Here is a 15,040-nt window from a genome sequence, read left to right as displayed (position 1 = left end):
CACCAGAAAGCGGCCATGTCACTCGGGTCAGGGTGACACAACACACTCTTTTGTCCAACAGAAGGGCCCGACAGCTTTCACTGGTTTACCCCTGCCGCATAATACGGGTGCCCAGCCCATACTTAAGAACGCATCCACAATCCCACTATCCTTTCACAACACTTCTCCACTCCTTTCTATCACCAACAAGAGCTCTAGCTTCCATTATATTTGGACCTCTTTCCTGCAGTGCACTCATAACACCAACCATCCACGTCAATCGCGGCCTTCCGCTTGGTCTCCTTCCATTGACATCTGCTCTGTAGATCCTATTCAACATTCGCTCCTCATCCCTCCTCTCCATGTGTCCAAACCAACCGAGTACTCTCTTATCCACACGCTTGCTCAGTTCCACTACTACTCCAGTTCCGTCTCTCACAATTTCCTTTCTCAATCTATCCAATCTTGTCACTCCTAACATACTCCCCAAACACTTCATCTCAAAAACATTTAATTTCCTTTTTAAATCTGCGTTAGGACCAGACAACACAGTCGGCACAATCACACTCTCATACAGTCCCCTCTTAACATCCTTACTCATACTCTTGTTGTTATAGCGAACAACAAAACAAAGCAAATATAGCAATGAGGCAACTTATGAGCAAATTCAATTTACGAATGACTGTCTGGAACTCGTTCGTATTTATTTATTTACACATTTTTTCAAAGATAAAATGTCTTAAAAGAGGACAAGCACTACAAGGAATTCGTAAGGATCTGGCGTACCATTCCCCCCATAGAGTGGGGCCAAGATGGGGAAAATGGATGGAGATCGCACACCTGCAGCTAATAACTCACCACACGGGCATCTCATTATCCAACTCATTATATTGACTGGTATGGACAGCGAGTTTTTTCGCCACCGTATTTGGCACTAGCAATTTGGGCCCTGGATCTCGCCATCAACCACGTTTAATAAAAAAATATTGACTCCACAAGCTGTGAGTTTTCCAGACTGCGATTCTTTTGTTGGTCATTTTCCCTCCCATTTCAGAGCGCCTTTTGTTGTTCCTCTTGTGCAATAAACCCTTGTGCTTAAACTATGTCTGTCATGTCTGCATTTGGGTCCTCTTTGTGGGGCCATAACAAAATGAATACGTTTTAAATGTTACCATTTTTTACTATTTTGATGATGCGTCCAGATGGAGGTGAATCTGTTTGCTAATCACCCAGCAATGACAACGGGTTTTTTTTTCAGATGAAGGACAGTAGGGCTGACTGGCTTAGATATGACCCAAATCCTGGATTTTGCACAAAACCAAAGCAAACCCTTCTAAATAGGCAGAGGACCTCTCCAAAATATGCTGTACTCTTTGCTGACTGCATTTCAAGTAACAATAAAATGTAAATTTACAGAGGAGCGTCTGGTGTGAGAAATATGTATCCTTCTTTTCGCAACAACTTAGCTCCAAATGTCCAAGGGGGAAGGGAAAAAAATGGTGCAATGCAACACAATGGAGATGCTTCAACAACTAAAATAGGGCCAAAAAAGACACTTGGCTTACACAATAAGTTTTCTGTTCAAAAATGGTCTATGACACAAGTATTTTGCGTGTGGGGACAGTATTTGCTAGAAACAGAAACAAGTCAGGAAGACTACCAAAAAAAAACAAAATTTGATTTACTTTGAGAATTACTTAGTTAAGTTTAATTTACTTTTGGAAGATGAGCTTCAACAGTTACTATTTGGGGCGGCATTGGCTCAGGAGGTACGTTAGTGGGGATCAAGAGGTCGCAGGTTCAATTCCCGTCTCCTCCATGTTATATGTCGAAATGTCCTTGGGCAAGATAATAAATTCTGAATGCCCCCGATAGCAGGTAGTTGCCTTGTATGGCTGACTCTGCTATCGGTTAGTTAGTGTGTAAAAGGGAAAAGTGTGAAGCACATTGTAAAGCGCTTTGGGAGGTCTGCATAAACTTGAAAAGCGCTATATAAATGCAGATCATTCATTCATTCATTCAGCACTTAAAACAGTGAAATGTGGGTTCTGATTTGTATTTGACCAGAAATAATTGAATTGTTTGTTTTTTGTTTTGACAAAGTCCTAAGCACATTACTTTAAAAAAAGTCATTAGTTATATTTGCTATCAGAAATATTACCCCGCATGACCACCATCTTTCACAGCCAGTCAGGTTTCCACAGACGTAAAAATGCCCCCAAAAAGCTGACACTGCACTTTTGGTTTTGTCGACTCAGATTTTTTCCCCAGACAGACATTCTACTCTTCTAGACGACAATGACATTGACCATGAACACCATATTTTACAAGCAGTTAAGTAAGTTACAATAGATGTTAAAAATGCTTTAAAAAAGGGCTGACTCGCATTTACTCTGTGGTCTGTGCAGCCCTTTGAGATTTCTTGTGATTAAGGGCTATACAAATAAATATGACTTGACTATAGTTACTCACTAGTTCTTCCAAAAAGTAACCGAGTAAGTCGCTGAATTACTCTAAAGTAAAAGTAAATAGTTACCAGGTAAAGTAACTATTTCCGTTGCTTTGAAAAAAAGGGTTGTTGTATGTCAAGGAATTTGAAATTTTCTGAGCATTATCCGACTCAGCTGAATAGAGACGAAAAAACAAATAGCTGTGTTTTAAAACCTTGTAGTATGTATTGCACCTCACCAGCAACAGATGTATTCTACACTTCAAGTGTGAAAAATGTGAACAGTAAACAACAAAATGAAATAACAATCGGCAGTAAACAATACAAAGTGAGTTTAGTAAATTCAATTTAAAAAAAAATGAAACAAAAAAAAAATACCAAAAGAAAAAAAGAATAAACTTTACGTTTTTAAATAAACACATTAACACTGAAAAGACAGTTAATTTAGTTAAAAATCTACAAAAATAGAAAATGCAAAACAATTTAACCTGTATTATGCTCAACTAATTCAAAGCCAACTACACAGAATCCCCTAAAAATATATTTTGACCAGTCATAAGAGAAAATAGGCGCCTCAGAGGGCACCAGCTGATGTTTGGTGGGGAACCAGCTGCCTTCATTCACTTCCAAGAGCTGGCACAAAGAAAGGTTTTCACGAGTCGGGCGCTGCCAAAACTCAGCCTTCATTCGCCTTTTCTTTCGGCAGTTAGTAAGTACAGTATTTGCAATCGCTATCTTATTATATGGTAGTTGAGATTTTGAATGGTGACATGATCGAGAAGACATTGTATCAGAAATTAAGTTTTTAGGGGTCATAATAGACAATAAATTAAGTTGGAAAACACACATCAGACACATACAAACAAAGGTATCTAAAAGCATTTCAATAATTAATAAAACCAAAGTTCTTTTACATTATAATGCATTGTATTTATTATATTGTTCTCTCGTTCTGCCATATTTAACATATGGTGCAGACGTCTGGGGCAATAATTACAAAAGTTCACTACAGCCCCTTTTTATCCTTCAAAAACGTGCAATAAGAACCATACACAGGGTAGGATATCGGGATCATACCAATATTTTATTCCTGCAGTCCAATTTATTAAAATTGGATGATTTAATAAAATTTTTCACTTCACAACTGTTATTTAAGGTCAACAAAAACATAGTGCCAGAAAACATACAAAGATTATTCACTCGGAAAGAGGGAAATTATAACTTGAGGGGCTGTGGTGAATTCAAAATCCCAAAGGTGAGAACCACTAGGAAAAGTATGTGTGTGTCTGTGTGTGGAGTCAGACTTTGGAATAATTTGCAAAATGAAATCAAACAATGTCCAAATATCCATGTGTTCAAATTTAAATACAAAAAAAGCATTACTGGCGAAATACAGAGATGAAGAAAATGGGATATGAGGGAGACTGGAAATACTGCACTTCAAACTATGGCTAACTTGTTGTTATTGTGCTATTATCACATCAGAACTGTTATAAATATTGTGTTTATTTTTATTGATATTATCACTGGTGCCACAGTGACATTATGCGCATTATGACGTTGAGGGATGGGTATTGCGAAGATTAGTGTATAAAATATGTGATTATTGTAACTATTATAATTATTGATATCTGACCTATGTAATAAGTATATCCATGAGATTTTGTTGTATTGGACACAAGAGGAGCTATCTATAAAATGTATTTAATAGGGAAGATAAAGGGGTAGGAAAAATAAGCATCTGCTTCTGACTACCCCTTTTCGAACATGTTGTGTGACATTATTTCGTTGTTGACTCATTGTTTTTGTCCTGTTTTTATTTTTATGTTCGAAATAAAGTTTTCATTCATTCATTCATTCATTCATTCATTCATTCATTCATTCATTCATTCATTCATTCATGTGTAGTAAACCGCTTTATTCAAAGTAATGCAACGCTTTTGACAGTCAGTCAGTAACGGTAACGGAGTTGTAACGGCGAACAAAATAATAACTTATATTACCCCGTAACTGAAAACTCCTTGGCATTATTCCTAACGCCATTTTATTGTTTATTTTTACTGAGCCATACAGTATTTTACAGACTTCACCTATCTTCCTATAATTAGAGTTTTATATCACAAAAACCTGATAAATAAATCGGTGTGTGCATAATTTATTCAAGAAAATAGCGTATTTTTCACAAATATCAAAAATCCTAAAAAATCTTAGTCGAAAACCAAAGTTGCGTGTTAGCATAATGATTTAGGAAACAATATTCACCTGTTTTTATCCAGACATTTTCACAGGTTTGATTCCCCGCTCCCCTTGTCAAGCCCAGAACGGAATCAGGACCCAATTGCGTTACGTTTCTCACAAATTTTATTGGAGGAAAAAGACAGGGCTGCGCCCACGATCCGGTGTTCGCTGGACGTGGGAAGCAAGTCGCTCTCGTACTTGGATGGTGCTCCGAACGCGAAAATGGCTCTTCGGTAGCGAGCGATGGCGGTGTCAGGGACGGAAAAACGGGTCGGTAGCATGGACAGAGAGAGCAAGGCATGGTCGGGGTCGGAAGTGAGTCGTAGGCCAGAATGGGAGAGTAGACGTCGTCGGGGACGAAAAGATACTAGATAAGTCTTCCCAGATAAAACTTGTCAGATGCATTTCCCAGCATATAGTTGTCATGGTTACTGATGTGATTCACCTGTGCCCGCTCATTTGGCGCCAATCGCCGCGGGTTCTCATTGGCTCCCTGTCCCGACTTAAACCCAGTCCTGTCAGTCCCCTGTTTTCAGTCCATCTGCGAACCTCTGTGTATACAAGGCAAGCCTTTTTCGACCCTGACTCGCACCTGTCCCGTTTTTGCTCTCGTTTGTTTCCGGCTACAACCTGTTTTGATCCTGACCACGTCTGCTCTCCCCTCCCAGCTTACGACACGTTTTTGATCCCGACCACGTCTGCTCTCCCATCCAGCTTACGACCCATTTCCGACCCATTTCCGACCCTGACCACGCTTTGCTCTCCCAGTCCCGGCTACCGACTAGTTTTTCCATCCCTGACGCCGTCATCGATCCACTTCCATGTCTGGATCACAATCCGAGTGCGAGAGTGACTTGCTACCCGTGTCCAGTGAGCATAAATAAAATTGCGAGAAAACGTTATGTGATTGGGTCTACCCTGTGTGCTGGTCGTGACAATAGTAAACTGAAACAAAAAGATAACAAATATTTAATCGAGTCTATCTCAAACGAGCAAGGCATCTGTTCCCCTGACTGCAGCTGAATCGTGCGGAACTGATTTGATCTGCTCTAAAAGGAATTTCATATGGTGTAACCCTCCGGAGTGGTCGGGAAACGCTTTGTAGAGTAAATAATGCTGCATTTTAGCACGACATTTATGGTTTTATAACATTTTTATCTTACTGTAGTATTTGTGATTGGTACTCTAGCACAGATGTTTCAGCTAATTTGAGGAGCATATGGTGGATGGCAGTGATTTCCACTGACATGGATGAAAGCTCCGGTGTGAAACACATTCTGGACATAGATTTTGAAGCAAATTCTTACTGAGGGAATCAAAAATAAGCCTATGGCCCCAAAATAATTTGCATATTTGATAACCTTCAATCCGCTCATCAAACGTGTGCACACATAAGCAAAGGTTGATTAGGTCTTGAAAGAACTCCTTGGAAAAGATACGATTCTGTTTTTGATGAGAGTAATGTAGCTGGTTTCCAAGCAACCTCACATCACATGACAGCAAGAATAGAAAGTAATTGTGCTTATCCAAGCCAGGAGGCAACACAAGGTGACTTCGGCTATACTTTTGTCCTTGCCTGGATTAATGCTGCGCAGTGAGACGATCACTTTCGAATTGGGTCCAGCCGAAACAAGTAGCAGAATTTTGCAATTAAACACAAGATACATGTTGATTTATTGTTTATAACCAGTGTGCCGCATGAGTGTGGCCTATTTTACATAATAAGTCACAAGCTTATAATTATTGCCGAACACAAAGCTGTTGTTGAGTATCTGGGTGGTCTTCTAGTCATCAATAGACTAACTATTATCATCTGGTATCTAGTAATGGGTAGCATATAGTTATTTTTACAAATATCTGATAAGAGGGTAGTTGGCAAAAAAAAAGCTGGGAACTAATTTGAATGGAGATAATTTTAATAAGACACCGTGCATTACTTAGCGCCTCCCATTAGAAACAAACACTATTAATGTCACGTCAAGTCATTTATTTATTTGTATAGCCCTAATCACAAAGAATCTCAAAGGGCTGCCCATTGCCCTCACTTGGCCCCGCCTGTTTGGCGCCAACTGCGGCTCGTTGACTGATTGGCTTCCATCCTATTTAAAATCAGTGCTCTCATTCTCACCTTGTCAGTCCGTCAACGAATCTCTACATTCTGTTTTGACTCTGTCCGGTATCTTGCTTGTGAATCCTGTCTGGTATCGATCCCGTCTGCCCAGACCTCTCTGATATCTGACTCCAGTCTCCAGTATCGGGTATCGATCCCGTCTATCTCGTCCTGTTTGATGTCTGACTCCAGTCTCCAGTGTCTGGTATCAATCCCGCCTGTCTTGCCCTGTCTGATATCTTGCTACAGGTTGAGAAATCTCCTTTTATTTTACATCATTTTAGCGTCACCTAGAGGGAGATGACATTGTCCGCCATTTTGCTGCTTTAGCTACCCAAAAATAAAACTAAAAATAGTGAAAAGCTAGGCAAAGAAAATAAAAAGCAAAATGCTGAGGTTTGATCCCTTTGAGTCTCTGTATTTTGTCCTTTTCGTCACGCTTTTTTTGAATTGAATTTAATTCAATTACAGAATAGACTCATGATAGAAACATCAAGATCAGTCTGAAACAAGATACTGAGAAAATATAAAGCCGGGGTAGCTCACCAAAGTCGTCTTGCAGCCATCACATTCAATAATGATACGCAACCATGGTCTTCTTACTTGTGAGTGTAGTAAATCCAACCGTGTAAAATATTTACATACTCCAAAACACGCAATAATGCCGACAGATAATAGAAAAAATCCGCCGAGAAGCATCTCTGCATCAATGGACGTTGCTTGTTGCTATCTGTCTGTTTAGCCCCACAATTCCTGTTTACAAATACAGACCACTAGCAACCTAACTTGTGATTCACATCTTTTTCGACCAATTGCAGGCTTTCTTTTACACCGTTTCAGCATGAGCCTGTAAATGCTGAAGAGGACCCACCTCCTTTACCTCCAAATAACATTAGCCAATAGTGACCGATTCAAATGATTATTGACACATTGGTTAGGAAATGAAATGCTGGTATATATATCTCACCATACACGGCGGACTACTTCTTCTACGGGGGAAAACCTAGCAGGCGGCTGCTTGCCTTAGTTGCGAGACCGAATGACTCAATATTCATCCATGTATAAGGCGCATGGTCAGATTTAAGAAAAAAATAAAGGCTTTTAGGCGCGTCTTATAGTGCGGAAAATTCGGTAAGTAAAATAAAAGATTCGAAAGAGTTACATGGCCAAACTTGGGTCTGCTGCTTCCAACACAGTTGTACTTTCTCAAATTCCGTGTCATTTTCTCTCCTTTCATTATGCGTATTTTCACACAGCAGATGAACACTTCCCTGACACACACACAAACACAACATTTCTAGCATCATTGGAAAACACTTTTTATAAAGATTTCATAACCGAAATCCATGCCCAATTCAGCTTTCTCAAAGGTGCTTGGCCCACTTTATTTTTAACAATTTTGTTGATCTTGTTTGTCTGTGTGTGCTCTCAGCTCTGCACCAAATGTTTATCGGCATTGAGGAGGAAATGAGTTGTCCTTATAAGGGAAACGAGAAGGCCATTGAGACGAGCAGCTAGAGAAATTTTGCATTTTAAGAGGGAACAAATTGACATGGCTAAGAATTCTGCACTTCAGTAGTGCTTTGTGAATTTAACGTTAACTTTTATTTGGAGGAAAATTTAAAATGAGGTACACACTCACCTAACCTTGACATCGGTGTTAAACAATGAGACTACTTGTTGTAATCATCATCTCATTAGCCGTACAGCTTATCCTCATTAGGGTCGCGGGGGGCTGGAGCCCATCCCAGCCATCTCCGGGCAGTGGGCAGGGGACACCCTGAACTGGTTGCCAGCCAATCGCAGGGCACACAGGGACAGACAACTCATTCGCTCATTCACACCTAGGGACAATTTGGACCGGCCTAGAGAGCTTTTGCATTTTAAGAGGGAACAAATTGACATGGCTAAGAATTCTGCACTTCAGTAGTGCTTTGTGAATTTAACGTTAACTTTTCTTTGGAGGAAAATTTAAAACGAGGTACACACTCACCTAACCTTGACATCGGTGTTAAACAATGAGACTACTTGTTGTCATCATCATCTCATTAGCCGTACAGCTTATCCTCATTAGGGTCGCGGGGGGCTGGAGCCCATCCCAGCCATCTCCGGGCAGTGGGCAGGGGACACCCTGAACTGGTTGCCAGCCAATCGCAGGGCACACAGGGACAGACAACTCATTCGCTCATTCACACCTAGGGACAATTTGGACCGGCCAATTCACCTGAAATGCATGTCTTTGGAACGTGGGAGGAAACCGGAGTGCCCGGAGGAAAACCCACACAAGCATGGGGAGAACATACAAACTCCGCACAGGAAGTCTGGAGCTGGATTTGAACCCACGACGGGTTCCCATGACATGAACTGTGCTGCACAAGCGCTAACCACTGCTGCCCACTACTTGTTGTGTTTAAAATATTGAATTTATAAAAAATTCTGGAATATATTTTCATTATGTTCAATAGCACGTTTGTTAAGAAAGAATGTCCTTTTGTGAAACTCTATGACCATTGTTGGTGCACTTTCATTCTATACGGAACTGGCCACTGCACTGGTAAAGACTGTCATAAATTATACCAGCGGTTTATGTTGAAAACATAATTTTGGAAATGTTTTTAACCCCTTACATTTCTTTAAAATTCGCCTAAAATCTCAATCCAAGCTGTACTCAAAGTAAATTGAATGCTTTTCTTGAACGTTTAGAACGGTTTTGGTCTCTTTTGATAAGTAAGTGAGGTTGATATAATCACTGAAAGTGCTTCTAACATTGAGTAGAGTTTTAAAACACACAAAATAGATCTTCATTATCGCCTGATTTTTTTATTTATTTTGTCAATCAATTGCCTGGGCATCTTAGCTGTAAACAGCCGAGGCAATAGCTTGAAGCCTTACCTGGTACCTTGTCAAATTTGATCTCATTCTGAAAAAATAAACCTTGTATTTTATACGTTTTTCTAACCGTAGGCGTTTATAAAAGTAGACCTTTGGAGACGACCAGTTTGCAGAACTAAAACGTTTGCAACTGTGTATTTTACTTCGGCCAATGTTTGAGACATTTTAAAAGAGTTTTAAATGTTTAACTTTGGAATGATAATTTACGAGTCTGTTTTTTTGTGAACTGGAATTCTGTGGCAAAGCAGGCGTATTGTAACAAGGAACGTTCACGGCTTTATCGTGTGTCTTGGAGTAAGTATTTTACACAGTTGGAGTCACTAGCCGGTTCTGGAAATAACGACTCCATGTTTGCAAAGAATGTGCTCATGAGGTGACTACCAGGGGACTTATTGGTGAGCTATATCAGCTTATAGTTTTCGAGTATCTTGATTCAGACAAATTGTGACATTTCTATGATGAGTACATTTTGAAATGGTCTTATATCTTGAATTCCAACTGTTTAATAATTCCAATGGTCTGTGGCATGACGCATTATAGTGACTGGTGACATCAGTGAGCCAGGAAGTTTGGCAGTTAAAAAAAACATTTTATATAGTATTGTGAGCTTTGGAAAGTTGAATCCCAATCAGCAGCATTGTGAAAACATTTGGTAATGTGAGGTGGGATTGCAATACTTATTGCATCAAAATGTTTTGGTGTTGTTAAATCTATATGCAGCAAACTATTGTTTCATTAAACTATTACGTACTTGCATCATAACATCTAAATCACTATCTTTGATTAATGTAGTTGCACCCTCACATGGGGCGGGAACTACGATTGTCTGTGTTTTGTTTGTCGGGTTAAGTTGGGTCGTGTATTTGGGTACACAATCTTCCAATTCGTTACATCAAATAAGCTGAGCCCACTACTATGTCCCGATCAGGCAGTAAGACACGTGTCAGACTCACTTCCCCACTGGCATCCCACCTTATTTTACATGCAGAACCACCGTAATTAAGCCTTCACCCTCTCATCCAACTTAAACGCTAAATTGACGAAACCCAGGTTTAGAAATTTTCTATGTTTAGAAAAGAAATTATATTGCCGAAGGTAATTGCGTTTACTTAAAACAAAGAAGCAGGTCCCATCCTGGACAGAAAGAACATGAGTATATAATAATGGGGGGAAAGCTATCTAGCCAGATGTTAATGATGTAGAAAAACACACACAGAAACACTGCAGATCAGCTCCTGGCAAGCAGATGTCCTGCCAAACAATATGCTTTACGAAAAGCATCAAAGCTCACTTATATGCGGAATTTCAATACAGCAGAAATAAAAGCAACCCTCAAACTAGTTAGGTTACGGAAGATTGTTTCAAATGTTACACTTTTGGTGTCCACCAGTTGTCAGAACCCGAATACACAGTGGACCCAGGCACGTAACGTTTTTACACAAGCTTTATTTTATGGGAAGGCGGCAATCATGCGCGGGAACACAAACGCTAGCGATTTGGCAATCGCTGGGCAGAAGAGATTAAAACCGGACAGAACAGACAGGATCGATACCAGATACAGGGTACACGAGATACCGGACAGGGCGGGACGGATGGTATCGATACCGGATACTGGAGCAAGATACCGGACAAGACGAGACAGACCGGATAGATAACGGATACTGGCTACACGAGAAAGATACTGGACACTGCAGGACAGACAGAATTGATACCGGATACTGGATACTGAAGCAAGATACCGGACAGGATGAGACAGACGGAATCAATACCAGAGACTGGAGCAAGATACTGGACAGGATGAGACAGGTGGGATCAATACCAGATACTGGAGACTGGAGCAAGATACTGGACAGGATGAGACAGATGGGATCGATACCGAATACTGGAAACACGGGCAGGATACCAGACAGAGTCAAAATACAAGTGCAGAGGTTCGTTGACGGACTGACAAAGAGTGAATGAGAGCACTGAGTTTAAATTGGAGCGAAGCCAATCAGTCAGCGAGCAGAAGCTGGCTCCAAACGGGCGTGCCCAAGTTAGGGCAATGGGTAACCGTGACACAAGTGCTATTATGCTGCCATTTTAAGGAGCTAAGTCCAGTTTACATTTATACAGTGCATCCGGAAAGTATTCACAGCGCTTCACTTTTTCCACATTTTGTTACGTTACAGCCGCATTCCAAATTGTATTAATTTAATCTCTTATCTCAAAATTCTACACAAAATACTCCATTATGACAATGTGAAAAAGTTATTTTTTTACTTTTCTTGAATTTATTAAAAATAGAAAACTAAGAAATCACATTTACATAAGTATTCACAGCCTTTGCCATGAAGCTCAAAATTGAACTCAGGTGCATCTTTTTTCCACTGATCATCCTTGAGATCTTTCTACAGCTAAATTGGAGTCCACCTGCAGTAAATTAGTTGATTGGACATGATTTGGAAAGGCACACACCTGTCTACATAATGTCCCACAGTTGAGTGTGCATGTGAGAGCACAAACACCAAGCATTAAGTCAAAAGAACTGTCTGTAGACCTGCGAGACAGGGGAAGGATACAGAAAAAATTCTGCTGCTTTGAAGGTCCCAATGAGCACAGCGGCCTCCATTATTCGTAAATGGAAGTCATTTGGAACCACCAGGACTCTTCCTAGAGCTGGCCGGCCTTCTAAACCGAGCGATCGGGGAAGAAGGGCCTTAGTCACGGAGGTGACCAAGAACCCGATGGTCACTCTGTCAGAGCTCCAGCGTTCCTCTGTGGAGAGAGGAGAGCCTTCCAGAAGGACAACCATCTCTGGAGCAATCCACCAATCAGGCCTGTATGGTAGAGTGGCCAGACAAAAGCCACTCCTTAGTAAAAGGAACATGGAAGCCCGTCTGGAATTTGCCAAAAAGCACCTGAATGACTCTCAGACCATGAGAAACAAAATTCTCTGGTCTGATGAGACAAAGATTGAACTCTTTGGTGTGAATGCCAGGCGCCATGTTTGGAGGAAACCAGGCACCGCTCATCACCAGGCCAATACCATCCCTACAGTGAAGCATGGTGGTGGCAGCATCATGCTGTGGGGATGTTTTTCAGCAGCAGGAACTGGCAGACTAGTCAGGATAGAAGGAAAAATGAATGCAGCAATATAGAGATATCCTGGATGAAAACCTGCTCCAGAGCGCTCTTGACCTCAGGCTGGGGCGAAAGTTCATTTTTCAGCAGGACAACGACCCATAGCAAACAGCCAAGATCTTAAAAGATTGGAGTCAGAACCACTCTGTGAATGTCCTGGAGTGGCCCAACCAGAGTCCAGACTTGAATCCGATCGAACATCTCTGGAGAGATCTGAAAATGTCTGTGCACAAACGTCTCCCATCCAACCTGATTGAGCTTGAGACTTATTGCAAAGAAGAATGGGCAAAACTGCCTAAAGATAAGTGTGCTAAACTTGTAGGATCATTTTCAAAAAGACTTGAGGCTGTATTTGCTTGCCAAAGGTGGATCAACAAAGTATTAAGCAAAGGCTGTGAATACTTATGTAAATATGATGTCTTAGTTTTCTATTTTTAATAAATTCAAAAAAAGTAAAAAAAAAATGTTTCACGTTGTCATAATGGAGTATTTTGTGTAGATAAGAGATTAAATTAATACAATTTGGAATGAAGCTGTAACATAACAAAATGTGGAAAAAGTGAAGCGCTGTGAATACTTTCCGGATCCACTGTAAACAAACACTATTTAATTGGTCAGTTATTCCTTTAAATACACCACATCTCAATCTATTCCACCGAGGTCTTGTCATTACATTCATATCTGCCATTAAAGCAGACAGAGGAACTCACCTGTGCAAGAATAGTCATCGATCCTGATGTAGCCCGTATGGCAGATGCACATGAAGGAGCCTGGGGTGTTAACACACATGGTGTTCTCCCTGCAATAGTGCTTCCCTTCTGCGCACTCATCGATGTCTGAAGAGGAAATCAGGGGAAAAGAGTTAACAGTGATTCTGATTGCATTCCCATGTAGCGAGCACATCTACAGTATTCTGTTAACCATATAATAAAAGGCCTTGTCAATTGACTGTAATAATGAAGTGGGCATTAGTTTCACTCCTTTTTCCAAGTCACTACATAACATGTTTTTAATCAATATTATGTAAGCTCAGATTCACAACCTCTGCTTGATTTAACCTCCACTTCATTTTGTCACTTTTAACTAAGCTAAAAGTTGTTTCATGCGTACGGGTATGCCAATAGAATGAGGTAGTATTAAATGTCTTTTATGAAGACATTGGAGAAGGTTTATGTAATTTTTGAACGGTACAAATGAGTAAAAAATGGCAGCAAATGCATTAGCTGTATTTATTGGTTCTTTTGAAACTATCGCTTTGAACTTAATCAGATATGCCAATTGCGATCTGAAGTGGGCCGTGAAGGCCAAAGTTTCAAATGTCCTGATTTTGTGGCACAAGCCTTCCAGTGAAACCCTTGCTGGCATTCTCTAGGCATGATTTCTCTATACATTCCCCCATCATGCGTTTCATTTACATTCAAAAGACTGCATTGTTCATAGCTGTGAATGTGTGTTAGGTGTTTGTCTCTATACATGTTGCCAGTGACTGCCTGCAGACCAGTCCAAAGAGTACACCTCTGCCAAAGGAGGGTGAGATAGGCTCCAACTTATTTACAACTGTAATGAGGTCCGCCTCGATAGAAAATCAATGGATGGAAGGGCAATCACATTTTCAAAAGCTGAAATAGCTCTATTCTGAAGCCTTTCAGGTGTCTTTTTCTCAAAGAGCAGCCCATCCAATCACAAAAAAACACCTTGCTTCTTCACAACGTAACCTTCTTGCAGCTCTTGGCACTCGAATAGCTTTAGGACCTTAGAATGGAGAGACATTCATTTTCATCAATGTCAGAAAGAATGCAGATGGTCCTTAAGAGGTAGGAGGCTCATCACATAACAATGGCGCACCATTCGATTTGCAATCTATTCAAAGTAAGAAACTTGGAGATATGCTTGGTTATGTCAGAGGTGTGGAAAAAACTGCTCTAAAACCCTAGTCGAGACAGTCGAAATCTCTTCCTTTGGGTCAACTGTAATATAAATGGCTTGTATTGCTTTAAGCATGTCACGTATTAGCTTGACTTTCCCACACTAAGAGATTTATATTAGAATTTAGTAGCTGTTGCTAAGGTAACAACCATCCCTAGGATTCAAAACACCAGGTCTTTGCATCACATTGAGAATTTTTTATCTCATGAAAAACATATTTTGATGGTGCGATGCAATAGAATGCGATAAGAAAAACATGTGCAATAAAGAGACTGTGTTAATTATCCATCCATTATCTGCACTGCTTATCCTCAGTAGGGTCG

General features: G+C 40.4%; 1 protein-coding gene across 1 annotated transcript in view; it reads right to left on the bottom strand.

Moving 5' to 3' along the window:
• Positions 1–15,040, bottom strand: part of nell2a (neural EGFL like 2a) — a 187,781-nt gene that overhangs the window by 73,992 nt on the left and 98,749 nt on the right. Inside the window, exon 13 of the mRNA XM_088340362.1 lies at positions 13,502–13,627. Coding sequence (XP_088196488.1) covers positions 13,502–13,627 — 126 coding nt within the window. The remainder of the gene's footprint in view (positions 1–13,501; positions 13,628–15,040) is intronic.

This window comes from Urocampus carinirostris, chromosome 7 (assembly GCF_059441175.1).
Source record: "Urocampus carinirostris isolate Australia breed hairy pipefish chromosome 7, RoL_Ucar_1.0, whole genome shotgun sequence".
NCBI classification, from domain to species: domain Eukaryota; kingdom Metazoa; phylum Chordata; class Actinopteri; order Syngnathiformes; family Syngnathidae; genus Urocampus; species Urocampus carinirostris.
This window is presented reverse-complemented; position numbering and strand designations above follow the sequence as displayed.